This window comes from Anolis sagrei, chromosome 2 (assembly GCF_037176765.1).
Source record: "Anolis sagrei isolate rAnoSag1 chromosome 2, rAnoSag1.mat, whole genome shotgun sequence".
Classification (NCBI taxonomy): Eukaryota; Metazoa; Chordata; class Lepidosauria; order Squamata; family Dactyloidae; genus Anolis; species Anolis sagrei.
Genome location: NC_090022.1, coordinates 262899939 through 262925141, shown reverse-complemented (window position 1 = coordinate 262925141; position 25203 = coordinate 262899939). Strand labels below are relative to the sequence as shown.

Here is a 25203-nt window from a genome sequence, read left to right as displayed (position 1 = left end):
ACTAGCTGTACCTGCCACGCAGTGCTGTAGCCAACCTTCCCTCCCCCCTTTCTCTCCTTCTTTCTTTCCTTCCCTTTCTTCTTTCCTTCTCTCCTTCCTTCCTTCCTTCCTTCTCTTCCTCCCCCCCTTTCTTTCCTTCCCTCTTTCTCCCCGTTCTTCCTTCTCTACCTATTCTTGGACTGTAACTACCAGCAGTCCTCCCAATCTATCTGTCTGTCTGTCTGTCTGTCTATCTATCTATCTATCTATCTCCATCTAATCTATCTATCTGGAAGATTGCTGAGAGTTGCAGTCCAGGAATAGGAAATTGGAAATATGGAGGGATTGGGATGCTCCCAAAGAAATCCAAAGAGAAGCAAGCCTGCAGCTTGAAAGCAGTGCATTTAGATCATCCTCCTCTCCTAAAGGGCCTGGTCTAGGGGATGCTGGGAGCTGTAATCTGGAAGAGAGTGTGGATATGATATTGTGTGTTCTGTTTGCTGGGGGAGTCATTTTGCGCATGTGCTGTAGCATCTTTTTGCTTTTTTTGGCTTTTTAAGTCCCTTCCGCTGTGTTTTTTTTAGTGTTTTTATGAGTGAGTGTCACTCTTTGGCATGATAGGTGTGTTGTGTCCAAATTTGGTGACAATTCATCTAGTGGTTTTTGAGTTATGTTAATCCCACAAATGAACATTACATTTTTATTTATATAGGTTTTACTCTATTTATTATTATTATTATTATTACATTTATTATTTTACTATATTTATTATTATTACATTTCCTTTATTTTACTCTATTATTTTTATTTTATTACATTTATTATTTTACTCTTTATTATTATTGGAAGGATACATAAGCACATTTACATTGAAGGAGGTAACAATAATAGTTGGACAGTCTTATCTTAAATCACAGTTTTATGTAAAAATTCAAAAGCATTTAATCTACTGATGCCTCAATTAATGTAATTTTATTGGTATCTATTTTTATTTTGAAATTTATCAGTAACTGTTGTATTTCCCACCCTCGGCTTAAATAGAGTCAATATGTTTTCCCAGTTTTTTGTAGTAAAATGAGGTGCCTTGGCTTATACCCGAGTATATATGGTAGCAAAAAAGACAATAGGGGCTGATATTTATTGGAGCTAGTGAGCCAGCAGTAGGGTTCACCCCAGGCAGGATGTAGAAATTAAACCAGCTCCATCAATTTTGCTACAATCGCTTTGACTCAGTCCCTTTGTCTGTTCGCCTAAATACACCTGCTAGTCAAGAAGAGAGTTGGGCTCAGTTGAGCAGCAAACCACCTGTCCAAACAATAGCAAAAGAATACACATTTTTATCAAATGAATGTATGTGTCTTTTTTAAATGGACATCTATTACCAAAGGTCAAGTGCTATAAACTAAGTTCTATATAATCTAATCAGATAAAAGTACTTGCTTAACTCAGTAAAATTACTGGGGTTCACCCATGCAAGGGAATGAAATAATGGGAATTTAGAATGGGTAGAACTGTGCTCACAGTAAATATATTGACTCATCAAGGAAGAGTTTACAAAGTCCAGCTGTTGCTATAAGCAAGAATAGAAAGAACTTAACTGCCAAAGGAAATATATATATATATATAATAGAAAAGGAGTGGCTGTTAAGTAATCCGAGTCACTTAACAACAATGTTACCTACGCAATCTCCCATACAACAAGAAGAATGAAAATGAATATGTGGCCAATATACTATTGAGTCTATAAGCGTTTAGTCTGAAGATTAGAGTCTAGTGAATGTTTGTTTACGTTTTAAGACTATCATGTGTTGACTATTATGAATAGAATGAAACTAGACACTAAGCAGGTATTGAAACGGCCACCATCATGACCTCATTCTACTAAGAGAAACAAATTATCAAAGTGAACCAAACCAAACATATCGCAAAGAGAGAGAGAGAGAGACTATTCAACACTCCATACAGATAGTAACTTCAAAAAAAGAAAGATGATTAAGGATCCTGTAACATTTAAAAAATAATTACTTCTAGAAAGACTTTTCATGGGAAGGATTGTTTCGAAGACGGACACCACATGTGTAAGGGGCACAGAGAACAAGAGAGATGTATGACACTGCAGGGCAAGAGCCGCAAATCACAGAGTTAGTCCAGTCACTTTGATGAACTACATCTCCCAATCATAGCCATGGTAGGTGTGGGATTCTGGGAGCTGTCGTTCAAAAAAGTAACTTTTCCAAGTTGTAATCAATCTGAGCGATAGATTATTTCCCTGGTGGCATAGTGGGTTGAAGCGCTGAGCTGCTGAACTTGTTGAGTGGTCGGTAGTTCGAATACGGGGAACGGGGTGAGCTCTCCCTGTTAGCCTCAGCTTCTGCTGACCCTAGCAGTTTGAAAACATGCAAATGTGAGTAGATCAATAGGCACTGCTTCTGCGGGAAGGTAATGGCACTCCATGCAGTCATTCCAGCACATGAGCTTGGAGGTGTCTATGGCTCTTGGGCTTTGAAATGGAGATGTGCACCACAGCCCAGAGTTGGGCACGGCTAGACTTAATGTCAAGGGGAAACCTTTACCTTTACTAGCAATAGATTATGTTATCAGCAAAATATGAGAAAAATGCCATCGTTTGTTCACCAGAACTGAAATAACTGATTTTACAAACTGAAAATCTGAAACTGAAAATCTCAGTAAAAACATGAACAAATTATGAGGCTAATCATGCCTGGAGAATAGGCAGTAACAGAATTATTTCCAACTGGGAAGCAGATCAGAAAATATCATAATTTGTCACCATTTCTCTTTAATTTATATGCACAATATATCATTTAGAAAGTGAGGTGAGGTGAGAAGAAAGAGATATGAAAACAATACACTTCACAATATGCAGAGGACAACATTTTAGTTGGAATAAATAGCAAAGATTTGGAATAAACACAGAGGAAAGTTGTGCAAGTGTAAGAGCGGATTACAGCCAAATTTTACGAAAACATAATACCACGGATGGTTTACTTAAATATGGATAATAAAGACACAGGAAACATTAAACATTTTCCATACTTTAGCTCATTCAAACCAGAGACTGTAGTCAAATAGAAAAGGGCTAAGGCTTGGAAGAGCAGCTATGAAATAACTAGATATGATCCTCAAATGCAAATGTATATTAATTAGATACCAAATTCAGAATCATCCATGCTATAGATTTTAATACTTATGTATGGGTTTGAAAGCTATTCTGTTGATACCATTGATGGCCAAAATGAAAATTAAATGGGCCTGTGAAAAAGGGACAGATTATTTACTTATAACTCTGGTTTGTTGAATGATCATCTGTGAACTCACACAAATAGGTCACCCAGCAGTTTGGAAGTTTCAAGAGCTCTTAGGTAAAAGTCTTTTGGTGGCCACCTGACCCACTCCTCAAAAGCATACCAGCTCACTTCCCGCCTAAATCTTTAGTTCATTTTTGTCTGCTGCAGAAGTAACATCCTAGTAACAGTTTTTGTCACTTCACAGTTAATATTTTCTGTAATTTTTATTATGGAAAGTTTGTATTTTATTGTCTTTGCATTTTTTGTATCGGTTGCTTTCTTACTGACTTGAATGGAAACTACTGGGCTGTGGCACAGCTAGTTAGTAGCCAGCTGCATTAAATCACTACTGACCAAGAGGTCATGAGTTCGAAGCCAGCCCGGGTTGGAGTAAGCTCCCGACCATTAATAGTCTAGCTTGCTGTTGACTTATGCAGCCCAAAAGACAGTTGCATCTGTCAAGTAGGAAATTTAGGTACCGCTTTATGTGGGGAGGCTAATTTAACTAATTTATGACACCATAAAGCCTTCCAACCTTCCAGCAGCATGCAGAAGAATGATGGTGAAGCAGCAGCTCCCCCTGTGCCCTGAACCAAGAATACCCTCATGAAGCCAGAAAAAAGCTGGAATGTTAAATTGCCTCTGTGTCTGTCTATATATGTTGTATGTCTAAATGGCATTGAATGTTTGACATAAATATGTGCATTGTAATCTGCCCTGAGTCCCCTGCGGGGTGAGAAGGGCAGAATATAAACACTGTAAACAAACAAACAAACGAACAAACAAGAACTGCTAGTCCGTGATTTTGCTTCATATTTTTCTGACTTGGTTTTGGTCACTGGCTTTGTAACAGCATCCAAAAGCACCTTAAAGAAATATACTGATCATGCTGGTAACATTCCTTTAAAAGAAGGCCACTTGAAATGTCTTTTGTGTCTTGGTTAAACACACAATGTTCAGCCATGCAGGCACCACCAGGACTTTACACCACAGGCAACAGAGTAGTGAGATTGAAGGCTCTTCTTTATGAGCATGCCTTAAGTGTGGTACTCAAGGAAGTAGGTAAAGAATCTCATCACACTGCTTCTTCCAGCTATTCAACATCTTATCACTTCACTTCAAGATTTTTTGGGACCAAGCCCATCATCTCCATCTGTCTGGCCCTTAGATGATCTCTCATGGAGCCTACTTCTAGGTCTGCTAAAAAGAAACATGCTGATACCAGACTAGCTTTGGAACTAAACATACTGATCTTTTACTCCAGATGATATCTTGATATCAAGGACTTTTCTTTGACACTGTCCTCCCATTTAGTTACATGACATATAAAGAAGGAGGATCATCAGTTTCACTCATCTGACAATCAATCCTTTTCTCTCTCACAAGTGGAGAAAATAGCTCTGATCACAGTGGAAGCCCCAAGCATCCACTGGTTCTGTTCAATTAAGAAAACAATGGCTTATGTAAAAGCTGGAAGGTTCCAAATATTGGACTGTGCAGGTGACACATTTGTGAGAGTCACAGAGATCACAAAGAAGAACCAATCCTAAAATCTCACTAATGAATTAACTGAAGCTATTGTATTTGGTGAATATAACAAGATGACATGACTCATTGGGTAATATGATAATGTAAAGTGAAAAGCAATAAGAAAAGAGGAAGGTCAGTTCTACACAAGCACCATTAATGCAGTTTGAAGCTGGGTCAAGGATGGGATGTCCACAAATGTACACCCAATGCATGCTGCAACATGCTTTAGGCGCAAAACAGAACCTTTTAAAAACTCACCAGAAAGTCCAGCATGAACAACAAAAACTTCTGCAGCCAATCAGAGTATAGCCCATGCAGGGCTGGAATCCAGGAACCAAAAAATATGGAACACTCATCAGGACCTGGAAACACAGCTGGCCAGAAGATAAACAAGCGCTCACAGAGAGGAAACCATATTGTTTCCTTGGGAATGCTAGCTTTCCACCACTATGTCTCCATTTCCTGTGCACAGCTAGTACCAACCCCACTCCTAATTCCTAGCTGCATCCAGCAGAACTGTAGCCACAATTCCAGCCTCAAACCTGGGGCAACTGTTTAGGTGTTCCTGGCACAACTGTGAAGGTGTTCCACAGTGGAACTGTTTCTTTTTAATCCACTTCCTAACTCAGATTTAGTGACTGTGTAGAAATGTCTAAAGACTACATTACAGATAGAAAGACTGATTCAGTTAAGGGAGTCACAGCCTTCCGTTTTCAAAAACAAAGCAGGGCCTTGGATGAATATCTTAAACGTCTCATTCACAGAGCACCTATAAGCTGACAAATGGAGACTAGTGACTCTGTTACGAGTGGAAAATTTGGGATCCTATCTGAACATTAAAGGAACTATCCAAGATGCTGAACCATTGGTTCCAATGTTGAGCAATACCTTTGAAGTACATACTAAAAAGTCACGTTATTCACACCAGCACCATCATGCACTACTTGTCATATTGCAGAACATGGGTTATAACACTCCAGGTAAGGATATGGATTCTATATTAGAATGCTCCCACATACAACAATGTCCTGACTCCTACAAAATGAGACCAGGATTCCAACCTGCTCATTCCATATGGACCATAGCTTTTACCATAACTTGCTTTTGCATTCTTGCTTTCACACAGCTACATCATCTGCTTTGGACTGGAATATATGGCAGTGTGGATTCAGATAACCCAGTTCAAAGCAGATATTGTGGGATTTTCTGCCTTGATATTCTGGGTTATAAATCTGTGTGGAAGGGTCCCCAGTTGGGAGTTGGGGGACTTATAGCCCAAAAAGTACCATTTCCAAGATCAGAAGGTGGGCACAATGCAAGAAAGCAATTCACATATATTTTACAAACAACCTGGAGCCAGACATATGAAATTGCTTTGCAAACTCTTGTTAAAACTAACTGTAGCTTCCAGCCATAAAGTATTAAAAGTGCATACTATTTAATGCTAGTAAAGAACAAAAATGGAGAGAAGTCACACAGGCTGTTATCATGCTTCTGGTCTTCATCTTCCTTCATTCCTTCCCGCTGTCTCTCCCTCCCTCCCTCCCTCCCTCCCTCCTTCCTTTTTTGATTTGTTTTTTATCTTGTGGGGTTTGTTTGACACAGCTAGTGGAACTCATTATAAGTATAATTCTTTTTTTAAAAAAATAGTGCTGCTTGACAGTAGTATTCAACTAATTATATGGAAAACCGAACAGAGAACAAGTGAATGGTCTAAAAAAATGTGACAACTTATGAACGAATAACAAGATACAATATTCTAATTCAATTTGAAACAGTTCATAATGAGCCAGACCCAATCAGAAAAGAAAGTTAATCTGCAAAAAACAAAGTACAAAGGAAATAACTCATTTGACAATGAGTGCTGAATGAAAATAAAAGATTATGCATATCGGGATACATTTAACTAAAACTGGCTCTTTGTCATTGAACACTAAATGTATATTGACATTTGATAAAAGAAACTTCTTTCATGAGATCACACATTTCTATCCGCCTGAAAAGCCTGTCTTGTTCTTATCAATTGTACACAGCAGTCCAGCAAGCTAAAGCTCTCCACCTGTTCTTACCACTAGGCTTTCTAGCTTTTGCACTTCACATTCATTTCACTACATTGTATCAGATCTGGTAAGATCTGTCCCACACAAAGAATGGACATGTTATCTTTTCAGATTAGATGAGAACTCTCAAACACCAAGGCAGCATGTAAACTCTGGTTCCATTCAAATTTTAAAAGAATTGTGAATATTCTATTAGAAGTATAACATTAGAAGAGGTGCTCGCAGATGTTAATTTTCAGTAGCAATGTTATGTTGTTCCAAAGTTTTCTTTTATGTTCTATAAATTTCCCTGGATACAAGCTATTGAACAACTGAATATAAATGCTTTAAGCAATTAAATATAACATGGAAGAGAGAGCTTAACATGATGAAATCAGCCTCAGTACCTATGGAATGGTTTACATTTTAAGAAAAAACATATAATTAAAAACCATTTGCTTTGACCTGGATTGCCAACTGACTCTAAATACCTAGGCTGAAATGAGAAAAAGCAACATGGTATATTGGTTTGAGGGCTGGACTACAACTCTGCAGAACTGGGTAGCAATCCCATTCAGCCATCAGAATCCATTGGGTGACCTTGGGTAAGTCTGAAGGCCTGGAATTCCTAATTTAATGAAATATTATTTGGCATTTCAGTGGTATAGTAGACAAAATTTACTAAATTTAATTGAAGAGCTGCATGGATTCAAATGGAAAGGGATGGCATTTTAGGTATAGCTGATGCTTTTATCTTTCCACTAGTTTTCAGGGGAGAAAAATGAAGCAGATTGAAAATTTATTTCTGTTTGAGATATTCAGGATATTGTTTACATATGCTAAAATACTTGCTCCAACTCAGTCCTCTCTATGTCCCTTCTTAACTTATACTTATGTCATTGCATTTATTGTTGTCTGCATGTGGCACCTGGAGTGCTTCTGTAAGCCATACCAAGACTCTTTGGGGAGATGGTGGCGGGTTACAAATAAAGATTATTATTATCATCATCATCATCTATTATTATTATTATTATTATTATTATTATAACAACTTGTTTTCAACAAGGTCATAAATTTAAACAGTTTGTCATTTGGGGAAAAAATTGGGTAATGTATTATTATTATTATAACTTTATTTGTACCCCGCTAGCATCTCCCAAGGGATTCGATGCGGCTTACACAGGTCGAAGCCCCAAAACACAATACAAACAGTACAATACCTAAAGCAAAATTAAAAACAGTTAAGCAGAAAAACAATAACAATACAACAAGACACTATTAAAACTGGGCCGGGCCCAATGTAATGTATAGTGTATGTCTATATAACTTTAATTTTTTCTCCAATTAAAAAATGAAAAAAATGAAACAAGTTGAAGGCGCACAGCAAAAAAAGGAAAATAGTGGGGTATCCAGTCTTAGAGATTTGTTTAGAAAAGGTAGACCACTATAAGGCAGACTGCCAGCAGAAAACCTGCTGAAAGAGATAGTCCCATTTGGCTGAAAAAAAGTCAAGTCCTCGTGTTTGCTTCTAGAATAGATTATACTGTATAGAGATACAGGTCCACTGCATGCCTTTACAATTTTTAAGACATAGAGCCTCAATACTTTTAACATAACTGAGAGACTGGCACTTGAGATTTATAAAACAATTTTGAGACAATATATGGGTCTAATGTGTTGTTGAAGGCTTTCATGGCTGGAATCACTGGGTTGTTGCAGGTTTTTTGGGCTATATGGCCATGTTCCAGAAGCATTCTCTTCTGATGTTTCACCTGCATCTATAACAGGCATTCTCAGAGGTTGTGAGGTCTGTTGGAAATTAGAAAAATTGTGTTTATATATCTGTAGAATGTCCAGGGTGGGAGAAAGAACTCTTGTCTGTTGGAGGAAGGTGTGAATGTTTCAATTGGCCACCTTGATTAGCATTTGATGGCCTGACAGTTTTTAGGTGTAGTTTGCTAGTATTGGGGGAATCCTTTGTTGAGAGGTGATTAGCTGTCCCTAATTGCTTCTTGTCTGGAGTTCCCCTGTGTTTGAGTGTTTTTCTTTATTTGCTGTTTTAATGTTAGAGTTTTTTAATACTGGTAGCCAGATTTTGTTCATTTTCATGGTTTCTTCCTTTCTGTTGAAATTGTTCACATGCTTGTGGACTTCAACGGCTTCTCTGTGTAGCCTGACATGGGTCTAATAAAGGATCTGAACTTGGAGAACATATCACCGAAACTAAATAAGATTTTGAGATCTGTTGCTACCCGCAACTGTAAAGGAGAGTATTAAGATGATGTATTGCTGGCACCTGTGCCCCTTAAGACTATATCAATAAGAATTTGCCAGGTAGATCCTGGAGAGGCTATAATAATGTGGTACATTGAGATGTATGTAGACATGCTGCCCTAAAACAATTTCATTCTTCAATGATTTAAAGCAATAACCCATCAAACTTCTTACTTACAAAGTATTTTACTAATTTCCTCAATTTATGATAAAGAAAATGAAAACATATGTAGCTAGGATGAAGATAGCAAGGTCTTAGAAGAATTCACAAACTTTGTCCAGAGTTGTAACCACTGCATCATTACATAAAATGACACATAGATTCGACCTTGGCAGAAATGAAATTGCTGAAGACATTTTTGAGACTACATGATGTTCATTCATAAAATACCTAACACATGTACATTTCAGACATGGCATGCCATTGAGGAACATGATATTCTGGAAGATAGCATGTTGAGCACTTTTTAATACTATTGTCTGATTATACTTTGAATTATGGAATGTCAGCTGTGCTGGAGGAAGGTAGGTAGAGGATGATTTACTGTCATTTCATGAAAACTCTTAATTAGAATATTGTTTAAAGAACAAAGAATCTAGCAGTATGTTAAAGGCCAACTGGACCCCAACACATTTCTATCTTATGCTGCAACTAACACAGCTATCCCAAAGTAAAATATAAACATGCTGTTTATAGTTATAACATTAAGAAATAATGATACTATGCTGATTTTTATTTAAAATGTTTACTTCTCTTATTCATCTCAAAGCAACTCTATTTATTAATAGCATCCTGATACCTGACTGTTATAGATATTCAATAATTTTCTTTACAGGGTTGTTGTAGGTTTTTCGGGCTATATGGCCATGTTCTAGAACCATTCCCTCCTGACATTTCATCTGCATCTATGGCAGGCATCCTCAGAGGTTGTGAGGTCAAGTGAAACATCAGGAGAGAATGCTTCTAGAACATGGCCATATAGCCCAAAAAAATCTACAGCAAGCCAATGATTCCAGCCATGAAAGCCTTCGACAATACAACTTTCTTTGCTCTTTGAAAAATGATTTCTTTATGACTGTGATTCAACACATTTGCACACTTAATATTCAGTGCAGTCATCAAATTCATACACTGCCATTTGAACCCCAGCAGTCTTGCTTCATCATCCTCCTTTTAAGCTTTCAAAGAGAGATTTTAATTGACCCGCTGGACACAGAATAATACCAAGTTCAATTTCTGTTGGGTGCAGAACATCAAGCTGAGTAACCTGCTTTACTGTTCCTCTCTCCTTGCAAACAAAAACTGAAAGTGTATGGGTGTCACCTGTTTACAATTTTCCCTATGGGTTCTATGACACCTTTTCAAAAAGTCTGAAACTCAAGTAGAAGATCATTTTCATCATCTCCACCTCTTTGAAGTCTTCACAACCCAAATGTATAGAATTTCAGCCAAGCACAATAAACTAAGAATCTATTCAGGGAATATAGACAAAAGAACCACTTTCAGGGACTGATTTAAATACAGCCTTAATTGTGTCTCCCATGAAAGGTGGATTAATAAGAAAGGAACTTTTCTAAAGGAAGAAACTCCTGAGTGGTTTATATTCCGCATTAGAAACCAATTATGGGCCAGTTCTGACATAGCCCTTTGCTATTTCATTAGAGCAATTGTGACAAACTTGTGCGTGTTTGCCTGTTCATTCAATACCAGGTTATGCAAATTCAAGAAATAATTCTATGATTTCAAGGCTTTCTCGGTATTCTTTATCATATTTGAATCAGTCACTATTCTACTTAAGGCCACCCAATATGTGGAATATGCAGGTGGGAGGGAGAGTTAAAGGGCTGTTTTCTACAGCTCCTGAGCTCTGTTTTTCTCATAAAAGAAAAGTTAGCCTGTTCCTGTGTCAGATTACAACCTCCTTCTTTAGCTCAGTGTCCCCCGAATTCTGATCTTCTGGTTATTTTGGACTTCCACTCCACAAATCCCTAATCTCTGGCCAGGTCAACCTGAAGTTCCTGGAAGTTAAAGTCCAAAGTACCCAGAGGACTAGAGTTTGGGAATCACCGCTCTACCTATATGGCAATTTACAGAGTTCGTAGCCCAACAATTCTGAAAAGTCTCCGGATAGGGAAAGGGTAATGAACTATATGACAAGCAGGAAGCAGCAGAAGGAGCCAGGAGTTCTTCCACAAGAAGAAAAGCATATAGGGCTCTGTTTACAAAGCTTGCTGGGCAGAAAGTAAACGGTAAAGGTTTTCCCCTGGCATTAAGCCCAGTTGTATCCAACTCTGGGCTTTGGTGCTCATCTCAATTTTTAAGCTGAAGAACCAGTGTTGTCCATAGACACCTCCAAGGTCATGTGGCTGGCATGACTGCATGGAGTGCCATTACCTTCCAGCTGGTGTTGTACCTATTGATCTACTCACATTTGCATGTTTTCGAACAGCTAGGTTGGCAGAAGTTGGGGCTGACAGCAGAAGCTCACACTGCTCCCTATATTTGAACCTGCAACCTTTCGGTCAAAAAGCTCAGCAGCTCAGTGGTTTAACCCACTGCACCACTGGGGACGCCAATAGATGTCTTTAAGATTGCAATCTTAGAGAAGAGGCTGATTATATCAATCACATAAAAGGTCCCAATTAACTAAAAACATTATCACAGATTGTACAGTTAAATATTCTATGTCAACCTCTCATGCAATCCCAATTATTTCCCATGAGTATTTATTTCACTGGGTTTAGCATGGCTAGAGGGATGCTAGCTATTTTTTTTTTCGTGTCAGGAGCAACTTGAGAAACTGCAAGTTGCTTCTGGTGTTACACTCCTTGTGGTGCAATGGGTTAAAGCCTTGTGACAGCAGCACTGCTGACCAACAGATCAGTGGTTCAAATCCAGGGAGAGTAGGTTGAGCTCCCTCTGTCAGCTCCAGCTTCCCATGTGGGGTCATGAGAAAAGCCTCCCACAGGGATAGTAAAACATCAAATACCCAGGCATCCCCTGGGCAACGTCCTTGCAGACGGCCAATTCTCTCACACCAGAAGCAAGGGACTGAGATAAAATATTTGTATTGGTAAAGGAAACATTTATCTCCTGTAACCAGAGTGATTTTTAATATGCTGAATGAAGTTAACATCTCCATTCTAAATACTACTAGCTAAAATAACCTTAGAGGGCAATCATATAGATTCGAAATGCAACAATTATTTTGTAATGATTTCAAAAAAGCAAGGGCATGACATGTATACAAGACATTATTGCAAAGCTGGCTCCCATGGCACAGTAGCGTTCAATGGCTTACAATCTCTCTGTCAAACAGAACACAGAATGTTTGGCTTCTTCATTCAGGCTGCCTCTCAATAAGGCCCTATTCAAAACAAAAGAAAGGACCTTTGAGGGCAGAAGCCTAATGTTGGGGAACTTACATAAAGAGGTACTTCAGTGCAGCTCAATTCCATCGTGGCAGCATCTACAAACAGAGTAAACCAAAGTAATTATCACTCACTCATTCAGAGGCATTGACACTATTCTGTGTGGTGCTCAGAATCCTGTATTAAACCCATCACCATGGCAGCTGAATCACCCTTCAAGCCATTTCCTAATATCTCTCCAAGCCTTTGCTCCTTACACATTGCTTCATGACAAAGAGAACATAGCAGGTGCAAAGATGGCACTAGGATGAAAGTGATACTTTCATCCAATTAAAAAAGACAGTTGATTAAATTTAAAAACATTTCCACATAAAAACTTCACCATTAGTCACAATAACCTTCTAAAACATAGACTGTAGAGGAGTAGTTAATTTGTATCCTCGCCTTTTAATATCTGCCATTTTAATTGAAGTTTTGGTCAGTCAACAGATTAAAGTGAAGCACATTAAAATATTTATGGCATTTATGTTCTAAAAATATAACATGTATGCGATTTTTTAAAAAGTGATTATTTGAACAAATGAAAATCTAATAACAAACATTAACTGGAGAACTAAAACTTGTTGGAATTTTTTTCCACATGATATACAAAGTAGCAAAATGGCAGAAGTTCTGTGTAAACATCACTTACCAAAAATGTCCTAGCCCAGTGTTTCTCAACCTGGGAGTCAGGACCCCAGGGGGAGGTCATGGGGGGGGTCATGAGGGGGGTCAGAGGGGTCACCAAAGACCATCAGAAAACACAGTATTTTCTGTTGGTCATGGTGATTCTGTATGGGACGCTTGTATCTGTATCTGAACCCCACCACCAATTCTATCGTTGGTGGTGGGGTTCAGAATGATCTTTGATTGAAGGTGAACTATACATTCCAGCAACTACAACTCTCAAATGTCAAGGTCTATTTTTCCAAACTCCAGCAATATTCACATTTGGGCATATTGAGTATTCGTGCCAAGTTTGGTCTAGATCCATCATTGTTTGAGTCCACAGTGCTCTCTGGATGTAGGTGAACTGCAACTCCAACACTCAAGGTCAATGCCCACCAAACCCTTCCAGTGTTTTCTGTTGTTCATGGCAGTTCTGTGTGCCAAGTTTGGTTCAATTCCATCATTGGCGCTATTCAGAATGCTTTTTGATTATAGGTGAACTATAAATCCCAGCAACTACAACTCCTAAATAACAAAATCAATCCCCCCACCCCACCAGTATTCAAATGTTGGTGTATCGAGTATTTGCGCCAAACTGAAAATACATCCTGCATATCAGATATTTGAAAGATAGTGCAAACAGTATTTCCAACAATGGCAAGGCATCTAAAGGAAAGAGAGAATTCCTACTACACAATAGTTGAGATGGTAAGAGCATACAATTTCCTGCTACATTTAGATAACCTCCATGCAAAGAATATGTATGGGATACAGCAGGCATGGGCAAACTTCAGCCCTCCAGACGTATTGGACTTCAACTACCGGCTGTTAGGAATTGTGTGAGTTGAAGTGCAAAACACTTGGGAGGGCTGAAGTTTGCCCATACCTGGATACAGTTTATTTTATTCATTTTTCTTTAAAATATATAGAATCTAATTATATAATTCTCACTACAATTCTTTTCTTTTTTCCTGAGAAAAAGGACTTAATGTGGAAATGATTCAATCAACCCTTGCACAGCTGGTTTGGCTACCCAGTTTCCCTGTAACAGCATAAACTACTGCAGTGCATGTTTTCCGTCCTTACACCCATTCCCCTCCCCTGATGGGAATTTGCCATAGATCAGAATTCTTAAGGAACTCAGTCAGGAGGAGACAGTGTTCCAGTTTGGCTCCAATTTAGCTCAGGGGAAAACCTGTCTGGACATTGGTATGCTATGTTTCTCTATGCAAAGTAAGAGAACAATATAAAGAAGTCAGGGATAGTCCTAAATTCTGGCAGGTTTGGCCTTCTCCAGTTGTGTTTCCAATTCCACCCCCAATCGTTTGAGTGATCAAAGACTCTTTACTTCAGGTGACTTTATTTTACTTTACTTTATCTTCCGTCAGGTACTCCCAGAAAGTTAAAGCCAGTTCTGACAGCTTGCCTCCCTTGGATACATAATAAAGATTTTATCAAATAAGCACAAACACCTAGACCAGGCATGGGCAAACTTCAGCCCTCCAGGTATTTTGGACTTCAACTCCCACAATTCCTAACAGTCGGTAGGGCCGAAGTTTGCCCATGCCTGATCTAGAGACTAATGTTTGCTTTATCTAGCACAGAAACAACTTCAGAAAAAATCACAAAATGACTTACTGGGTGTAGAATTCAATTTCCTGAACTTTGTTTTAGAAACAGAGAACAGTAAATTTCATGCTGGTTTCGGCTGAAAGAGATGTTTCAAAAAGTGTGGGTGATGTCTGGCAAAAAAACCTCAAGAAACCAAGAGAAGATTTCCAGAGGGATTGGACTGGAGTTTCAAAATTCTTCATGGCTTCCCAGTGTATATGCATGTGTTGTGTATCTTCAAGTCGCCTGTCAAGTTATAGCGATTATGTGAATTGAATGCAGACAAGACAGAGGTACTCCTGGTCAGTCGTAAGGCCAAACAGGGCATAGGTTTACAGCCTGTGTTGGATGGGGTTACACTCTCCCTGAAGACACAGGTTTGCAGCTTGGGAGTCCTCCTGGATTCATCGCTGAGCCTGGAACCTCAGGTTTCAGAAGTGACCAGGGAAGCTTTTGCACAATTAAAACTTGTGGGCCAGTTGCACCCATGCCTTGGGAAATCAGACTTGGCCACAGTTTTGTTGCATTGAGTAGAGATTACTGCAACACACTCTACATGGAGTTGCCTATAAAGACTGTTTGGAAGCTTTAAATGGTCCAATGAGAGGCAGCCAGATTTCTAACTGGGGTGGTGTACAGGGGGCACACAAATCCTATGTTACGTCAGCTCCACTGGCTGCCAGTTTGCTATTGAGCACAATTCAAAGTGCTAGCTTTGACCTATAAAGCCCTAAATGCTTCTGGCCCAGCTTACCTATCCAAACATATCTCCCTCAATGAAGCATCATGGAAGCTAAGATCTTCTGGGGAGGCCCTGCTCTCGATCCTGCTTCCGTCACAAGTACGGTTGGTGGAGATGAGAGACAGGACCTTCTCAGTGGTGGTTCCTCAGCTCTGGAACTCTCTCCCCAGTGAGATTAGATCAGCACCCTCCCTCCTGGCCTTTAGAAAGAAAGAAAAAATGTGGATGTGGGACCAAACCTTTGGCCAGTAAAATAATGCAGTGCAAAGAACAATTAGGAAATATGTGCAGCAACAATTCGAAATGGCCATGGTATACAATTTTTGGATCATGTGATTTTAATATTTATATTAATACTAGCTTGGGGACCCGGCGTTGCCCGGGTTATTAGAGAAAGTGGGTAATGGCGGTTCTGTATGCCAAGTTTAGTCTTTATTGGTCTTTGGATAACGGCTGCATTATTTTCAGGAAGTGAGTGAAGGTACTTGAAGTCCCATCATCCATGGGCCATCCTCCTACAAACAGCAGCAGGATATAGAGTGGGTCATGGGGGCTCTGTGTGCCAAGTTTGGTCTTTATCAGTCATTAGATGAGGGTGGCAGTGGTGTCAGTAAGTGAGTGAAGGTATTGCAAGTCCCATCATCCAAAGTCCATCCCCTTTCAAATTGCAGCAGGATGTAGAGTGGATCATGGGGGCTCTGTGTGCCAAGTGTGGTCTTGATTGGTCATTAGAAGAGGGTTGCAGCAATCTTTGGAAGGGAGTGGAGGTACTTGAAGTCCCATCATCCATGGTCTGTCCTCCTCCAAACTGCACCAGGATGTAGAGTGGGTCATTGGAGATCCATGTGGCAAGTTTAGTCTTGATTAGTCATTGGCGAGGGTCTCAGTGGTCTCAGGAAGTGAGCAAAGGTACTGCAAGTCCCATCATCCATCTCCAAAGTTTTCCAAATAACACCAGGACGTAAAGTGGGTCATGAGAGGTCTATGTGCCAAGTTTGGTGTTGATCCGTCATTGGATGAGGTTTGCAGGGGTCTCAGAATGTGAGTGAAGGTACTGGAAGTTCCTTCATCCATGGTCCACCCTTCTCCAAAACTGCAGCAGGATGTAGAGTGGGTCATGGGGGCTCTGTGTGCCAACTTTGGTCTTGATTGGTCATTAGATGGGTTTTGCAGCAGTCTTGGGTAGTGTAGGTACTTGAAGTCCCATCATCCATGGTCTGTCATCCTCCAAACTGCTCCAGGATGTAGAGTGGGTCATTGAAGCTCCATGTGCCAAGTTTAGTCTTGATGAGTCATTGGCGTGGGTCTCAGTGGTCTCAGGAAGTAAGTGAAGTGACTGCAAGTACCATCATCCATTGTCAAATTCTTCCAAACCGCACCAGGATGTAGAGTGAGTTATGCGGACTCTCTGTGTAAATTGTGGTCCTGATCCATCATTGTTGGCAGTTATAATGGTCTTAGGAAGGGAGTGCAGGTATTGCAAGTTCCATCGTCCATGGTGCATCCTCCTTCAAACTGCACCTGGATGTACAGTGCGTCATGGAGACTTAGTGTGCCAAGTTTGGTATTTTTTGATAATTGGATGAGGGTTGTAGTGGTCTGAAGAATGAGCAATGGTACTGCAAGTCCCATAATCCACGGTCCATCCCCAGCCAAACCACACCAGGACGTAAAGTGGGTCATGAGAGGTCTCTGTGCGAAGTTTGGTCCTGATCAGTCAATGGATAAGGTTAACAGCGGTCTCAGAATGTGAGTGGTGGTACTGCAAGTGCCATCATCCATGGTTCATAGTCCTCCAAACTGCAGTAGGGTGTAGAGTGGGTGATGGGAGCTCTGTGTGCCAAGTCTGCTCTGTATGGGTAGTGTTCTGACCCAGCCCCCTTTGGCCTTTCCTTTCCTCTCTTTCTCATCTCGGAATGTTGGATTTGAGGCTGGCCAATCAGAGACCATATGCAAATTTCCTTCTGTCATGCCCCGTTTCTGTCATGAACCCTCTTCTCCACCAGGGGCTCCTATTGAAGCTGGCCAATCAGAGACCATATGCAAATAGCACCACAGTGGCAGCCAATCAGAACGCTGCCACATACACTTCCGCCCTCCACACTTCCTCTGTCCTTCCCATACAAACACTCTTCTTTATTATATATACAGATGTTTTAATGCTTTGTTTCAATGTTTAAATGTTGTTTATGTTTCATATTTAATGGTTTTAATGATTTTAATTTATTGCTATATGTTAGTGTTTAATTATTATGATTTTTTGAATTTTTGCCATTAATATGTTATAAACCACCTTGGGTCCTTGGGGGCCCCAAGGTGAGAAAGACGGTATATAAATATAATAAATAATTGATATTTTTTCCTTAGGCAAGAAATGCTCAAAGGAGTTTTGCCAGTTCTTTTCTTTTAAATATAGTCTTACAGCACATAGTATTTGATGGCAGGTTTCTCATCCAAGCAGTAAGCAGGGTTGACCCTGCTTAGCTTCAAAAATCAGATGAATCTGGTGCCAATAACCCTTACTATTCTTCTAGAATTATACAAAATGATGCAAATTTACCTGATTTACACAGCTGTTCATAATTCCACTCTTCCTGATACAAAATATGCAACACCTTGGCACACAATGCTTGTTTATTTTTAAAACAGTACATGTCACTTTGAATACAGTATTGTGTAGCATCAACAAAAGCAAAATATGAGGGAGAGAGATGCAAGAAGTTGATTAAATAGTATCTAATCCTCTTTGTCTTTTCAGTCAACCCAGACTTAGATGTTATTTTCTATACTGCATAGTTGAATCATGGCCATGAAGATTCCTCTAATAATTGTCCCCATTCTAGGCACTGCAAAACTAGTTATTAAGTCTTAACCTAAGAAAGAACACTGGGAAAATCTAATGTTTACTCAAAGAGTCAGAGTTTACTCAAACTTGCATTTTATCAAAGCATTTTTAATGGTCAAGGTCATGTGTATTTGTGTTCTGTATGTTTATATGTTCAGGGAACATTTCCAGAAGAAAGCGGGAGGGGTGGTCTAGCTGAAGCATCCCATCTAGCTAGCAATCTCCTATTCTCTCCCCGCCCCCCTCTCTCTCTTAAAACTCATACAGGTTTCCCCTGCCTTATCTTCCTGCTCCATCTTGCCATTCAAAATTGAGATAAAGAAAGTACAATTTACAACTATATCTGATTGCATGAAGACAAGAGGAGAATTATCTCTGTGACCAAAGTCAATAACAAAAAGGCCATGAGTTAATTCTTTACAAGTACATAATACCATTTTGAGCCTAAAAGCAGCCAATCCCATCTGATCTTGGAACATGAGACTGGTTAGGCCTGGCCAGGACTTGGAAGTGGGATACACATATCTGGCAACATCAGGTACTCTGGGCTACAGAGGAAGGAAATGGCAAATCTCCACAGAGTATTCCTTGCCTAAGAAACCCCTATAAAATTGATAGTCACCATAAATCTACAGGCAATGTGACTGAAATGTGTGTTTTACTTTAATGCATGTTTCAGAGGCATTTGCTTTTATATGCAAATAAAGCTTCCTTATACAAAACCATAGTATTTGCTGAGCATTATCGCCTACACCCCACACCACTGGATAAACTATACTATTTAGCCGGTATTGCACCACCTGACATCTGCCAAGAAGTAGCAGCCAACAATGAAAGGACCAAGGCAGTGACATCTCTGGCCCATTCCCTATTGGGATCTCAGCCAGCATGGTAATGCCTTAAATCAAGAAACAGCTTTCTAAGATCTACAGAGGTACTTGCAGGAACACCTCAGCAAGCAAGAGTCCAAAAGTGGCAGGATAAAACCCAGAACCTCAATCCATGGCAGATACCAAATGAGAGACTCCCTTCTGGAAAAACAGAAAACTGGGAGACTTGGAAGGTGCTGAACAGACTGTGCTCTGGCACCACGAGATGCAGAGCCAACCTTAAGAAATGGGGCTACAAAGTCGATGACATGCAAGTGTAGAGAAGGGCAAACTGCAGACCACCTACTACAGTGCAGTCTGAGCCCTGCCACATGCCCAATAGAGGACCTTCTTATAGCAATACCAGAGGCATTCCAAGTGGCCAGTTACTGGTCAAAGAACATTTAGTATAATGCCAAGTTTGTGTTTTAAATACATTACAACAGTACCTTCAATTTGCTTCTGACACAATCAATAAATCGTCTCTGAGCAGCAGTACTCTCCATTATATCAGGCAGGTTTCCTACCTATCACCTCCTACATAATACTTTTCTAATGGAGATGCCATAATTTGGGCCTGGGACCTTCTATACACAATCATTTGATACAATATTAAGTAAATTATATATCTCTGAAGTAGATGTGTTAAGGCCCACTGTGCCAGGTATTGCTACAGAAGACACACAGAACTAAACCTACAATATAATTTTGCAACACTGTCATTTTAAAAGGAATACATATTTTCTTCAAATGTCAGCACTTGGCATATACGATTTTGAGACAGTCAGTCAAGTAAGAAATTCCCAATTAATCTGCTGTATTTTACCTCTATGATCTTTCTGTTTTGTCACCGCAAAAGTAGCGTATTGAAACAAACATGACCTTTGATGTTTTTCAGAAAAGCAGAAGTGATGTTCTCTGAAATCATATCACAACTTAACCACACCCCAAATGGAAGGTGAAAAAAAAAAGGAAAAGATGCAATCAAGTCAGGGCTTGAGCTAAACTCCACTAAGCCAGCAACAACCTAGGGCCAAAACTTGGTATGTTTGGAGTATGACTAGATGTAGGAACATAAACATCCATCGCAAACTATCAGATCCTGAAACAGAAACCCTGACATTTATTGAACTACTGGTCAGTCTAGAAGAACCAGTATGGTTAAATGTTGTGGGGGAGATTATTTACTGAGACTACTGACATCAACCAAACACTCCTTAGTCCAATTCATCCCAACTGGAACTATTCTTGTATAAGTAGTTTGCAACTTGCAATCTAAACTATGCGACTCTGCATTTTTCCAAAGGTCCAAGAGAACAGGAATTGGGCAAAGAATCAACTGATCCATTTGAAATCCATTGGCCTCTTCAGCATTTCATAAACAATGCTGCAAAATATTAATCTTGAATTTCAATTTTATTCAGTCATTTAAAAAAACAACTTGTTCTCTTGAACTGGCAAATCTCCATCTTAATTCACAAGAGGAAGGAATCTGTGGGCTATAACTGATCATTAAATGCAATAGGTAAAGGTTTCCCCTGACATTAAGTCTCCCCGTGTCCGACTCTGAGGGGGCAGTGCTCATCTCTATTTCTAAACTGAAGAGCTGGCGTTGTCCATAGACAGCTCCAAGATCATGTGGCCAGCATGACTACATGGAACACTGGTACCTTCCCACAGAAGAAGTACCTATTGATCTACTCACACTTGCATGCTTTCGAACTGCTAGGTTGACAGAAGCTGGGGCCTAACAGCGGGAGCTCACCCCACTCCCCAGATTCGAACCGCCAACCTTTTGGTCAGCAAGTTCAGCAGCTCAGCAGGTTAACTATCTGCACCACCAGGGGGCCCGAAATACAATAAGATGTCAATATACCCTAACCCTCCATAAAATGGAATTCTTACTGGTATCAGAAAAATACCTCTAAATGCAAGCTTTTCCATTTATAAATTCTGTGCAAGAAGGTTCAGCTTACAGATCCTAAGTTATTCAGATTCCTATACTAAGATACTCACTAGTGTCACTTTAAAATGAGAAGATGATTGTCTGCTTAGTACCAACAATGTTGTTGTTTTTTCAAACCACCAGGCTCCTCTTCTAAATGCACATTAGCAGCAAGACAGACATCCAATAGCCTGTCTTATATTACTCTGTCTGTATCTCAAGCAGCCTAAAGCTCCATGAAACACTCTGGGGAACATTTGCATGTCCTCAACACAAAAGGCCAGCCACCATTGTTTTAAAGCACACTCATGATTTCCTTTATGCAAGTCCCAGTAAGGATGCAAATTAATAACAGTATTTCCTGAAAGGGACGTGCAGAAGAACATCGAATTGATCCTCTTTGGCTTCCTGCTCTTGAATCAGACCTTGTTATTGTCATAAGGAAAAAATACCGGAGCTGCACTCTGAGCTGATGATATGCACATAAAGTAGTAAAAATTACCTAGGATGGGTTGTAGCAGAGATAAAGTAAAGCTGAAGATTTTTTTAAAAAAACTGTTTCCTAGAGCAATTAGCACTATTTTTTTTCTCTGAACTTTGAAAAAAAATTGTGTCAGAAACGACTTGTGACCATCTGCAAGGATGTTGCCTAAGGGATGCCCAGATGTTTTACCATCCTGTGGGAAGCTTCTCTCATGTCCCCGCATGCGAAGCTAGAGCTGGCAGAAGGGAGCTCACTTCGCTCTCCAGATTCAAACCGCCAACCTTTCAGTCAGCAGTCCTGCTGGCACAAGGGTTTAACCCATTGTGCCACCGGGTGGTCTACTTTGAAGTAACTTTTTGTGAATGGTGAATTACTTGTAATTTTCTTTCTTTTGGCAATATTATATAATGAAAGAGAGTATCATTATATGTTTTGGTTCTTATTTTGTAACACAATTTGGTGTTCAATAGGTTTTTCCTTAATCCCTCCTTATTATCCAACATTTTCACTTATCCATTGTTCTGCAGGCCCATTTATGTTGAATAAGCGAAACTCTACTGGAATGGTTCTCAACCTGGGGTCCCCAGATGTTTTTGGCCTACAACTCCCAGAAATCCCAGCAAGTTTACCAGCTGTTAGGATTTCTGGGAGTTGAAGGCGGAAACATCTGGGGACCCCAGGTTGAGAACCACTGCTCTACTGTATTACAAAACTGAACAGGTGCCTCTTCACTGCACAGTTGTCGGTTTCTTATCAATGTAAGTATTCATACAAAATGTGAGGTCTACAGTATCTTTGTAGTGCTTAGAAAGCACCAAGATAGACTGTGAAACAATGGCTTGAGGATCAAATCAGTTAAATTCTATAGTGTAGACAGTTCAAAGAAGGGCACTAGAACTCTCCAGAAGAATATCCTAAATACTTCAATCAACCACATATTTCAAAATTCCTTAGGCTGGAACTACAACAATAAAATTGCCACAACATTGATATAAGAACATAGCGTTGTTACACCTTCTCTTACTTCTCTAGCTACAGATGTACACAATTTAAGCGACTAAATCCCTTTGGTACCACAAGCTGCAGCTCACAAAACACTAAAAAGTAACTATGTCCGGATTACTTTTGAGCAAGAATCATAGAATCATAAAGTTGGAAGAGACCTTGTGGGCCATCCAGTCCAACCCTCGGCCAAGAAGCAGGAAAATTGCATTCAAAGCATCCCCAGCAGATGGCCATCCAGCCTCTGTTTAAAAGCCTCCAAAGAAGGAGCCTCCACCACACTCCAGGGCAGAGAGTTCCACTGCTGAACAGCTCTCACAGTTAGGAAGTTCTTCCTCATGTTCAAGTGGAATCACCTTTCCTGTAGTTTGAAGCCATTGCTCCGCGTCCTAGTCTCCAGGGGAGCAGAAAACAAGCCTGCTCCGTTCTCCCTATGTCTTCCCCTCACATGTTTATACATGGCCATCATGTCTCCTCTCAGCCTTCTGAAGGCTAAACATGCCCAGCTCTTTAAGCCACTCCACATAGGGATTGTTCTCCCGACACTTGTTTATTTTAGTCGCCCTCCTCTGGACACATTCCAGCTTGTCAACATCTCCCTTCAATTGTGGTGCCCAGAATTGGACACAATATTCCAGGTGTGGTCTGACCAAAGCGAAATAGAGGGGTAGCATGACTTCCCTGGATCTAGATACTAGACTCCTATTTATGCAGGCCAAAATCCCATTGGATTGAAATATTTTCAAGAGCAACTGTAACTGTAACTATCCACAGTGGTGGGCTTGGAACCACAATAGTAACAAAGTAGTTCAAAATAAACTTCCAAGCTCATGTCTTTATTATGCCAACTTTCTTGGCATTCATTAGCTGCAGCCTATGAGAAAGTTCCCCAGGAGCAAAGCCTCAAGAAAGTTATCTCTCCCTGCCTGGAAGTATAAAACAAAAGAGATTGTGTCAACATGCTGAACCAAAATAGTCTGAATAGGGTGCGGGAGGATTTTGTTAACAAACCTTATTTAGTTTGCACACTACAGAGAGAAAACTGATTAAGCAAAGTACACAACACATAATAATACCTGGCAAAGTGATAGTTGGACACACAGGTTAACTTTATTTATCCTTCCTTCACTGCTACACAAACATTTGAGTGGCTATTGTTTATAGCCCTGTATTGTTTATAGCCTACCACCCGCCAGCTGCTTTCTAAACACAAAGGAAAAACACAGTTATCCAGAACAAGGCCCCAGTGAAGACAAAATAACTTTGAACATATACATATACATACAGTATGTATGTTACCGTCTTCCAAAGAATTAAAAATACTACCATTTGGACTAAATAAGTCACTTGCAGCAGAAATAGCTAATGAGTGATATTTGAATAAAATATTAATAGAAATGGAAGGACAATTTTCTGTGTGAATGGATGTCCATGAGTGACCAGTAAAGAGCCAAATAGCTTCTTATTTTTTTATTAACCACTAGGGTTGAATGAAAAGTAAAGCCTCCATCTTCATAACTTCTCATAACTGGCAGTACTGGTATGAGGCAGGTACTGGCTTATTCAGCAGACTCTCCTCTACAGTTCCATTTTGGCAGGAAGCCTTAGCATTGAATGGTTATGTTGTTAAAGTGTTAAGTATGGAACCCTGCGGAGACTTAAGTCAGTGCGACATAATCAATGTGCAGTCATTGAATTCTTGACAGCAGAAGGTGTCACCCCAAAGGAGATTTATCAGCGAATGCAAGCTGTTTATGGTGATTGTATTGATACGAGTACTGTGCGTCGTTGGGCGAGTAAGTTTAAAGATGTTGAGGTGAAACCTTCTGCTGTCAAGAATTCAGTGACTTCATGTTGCTTAAGTCACATTGACCAACTGTCACAACCTCTGAGGATGCTTGCCATAGATGCAGGCGAAACGTCAGGAGATAATACTTCTAGACAGGCATGTAGCCTGGTGGTTCGCGAAAGGCCTTACTGGTGCATTATTTAAACTGTTATGTTTATTCATATCATGATCTGATCACCATGCTCAATATATCCCATATGCATGGGGGTATTGAGGTAACGATACAAAAGGTTTGCTAGGGTAGACCCTCTTTCACTCAAACTCAGCCCCCCCCCCCCGAAACAAACTCAGCCCCCCCCCCAATCGAAATCCTGGCTACGGGCCTGCTTCTAGAACATGGTCATATAGCCCAAAAAACCTATAAGAACCCAGCGATTCCAGCCATGAAAGCCTTCAACAACTCATATTTGTTTGAAGCAAGAGTGAATGTTGCAATTGGCCACCTTGATTAGCATTTAATGGCCTTGTAGCTTCAAATCCTGGCTGGTTGCTGCCTTGGGTGTTAGCTGACCCTGAGTGATTCTTGCCTGGAATTCCCCTGTTTTATGAGTGTTGCTCTTTATTTACTGTCCTGCTTTTAGAGTTTTTTAAATTTTTTCTCCCACCCTGGACATTCCACAGATATATAAACCTCACTTGCCTAGTT

General features: G+C 40.0%; 1 protein-coding gene across 2 annotated transcripts in view; it reads right to left on the bottom strand.

The window, feature by feature from the left end:
• ARHGEF28 (Rho guanine nucleotide exchange factor 28) overlaps positions 1–25203 on the bottom strand; it is a 169744-nt gene that overhangs the window by 127928 nt on the left and 16613 nt on the right. For both annotated transcript variants that reach the window (XM_060761673.2, XM_060761674.2), the window contains one exon: positions 12557–12600. In XM_060761673.2, the coding sequence (XP_060617656.2) occupies positions 12557–12600 (44 nt within the window). Of the gene's footprint in view, positions 1–12556; positions 12601–25203 lie in introns of those variants that run through there.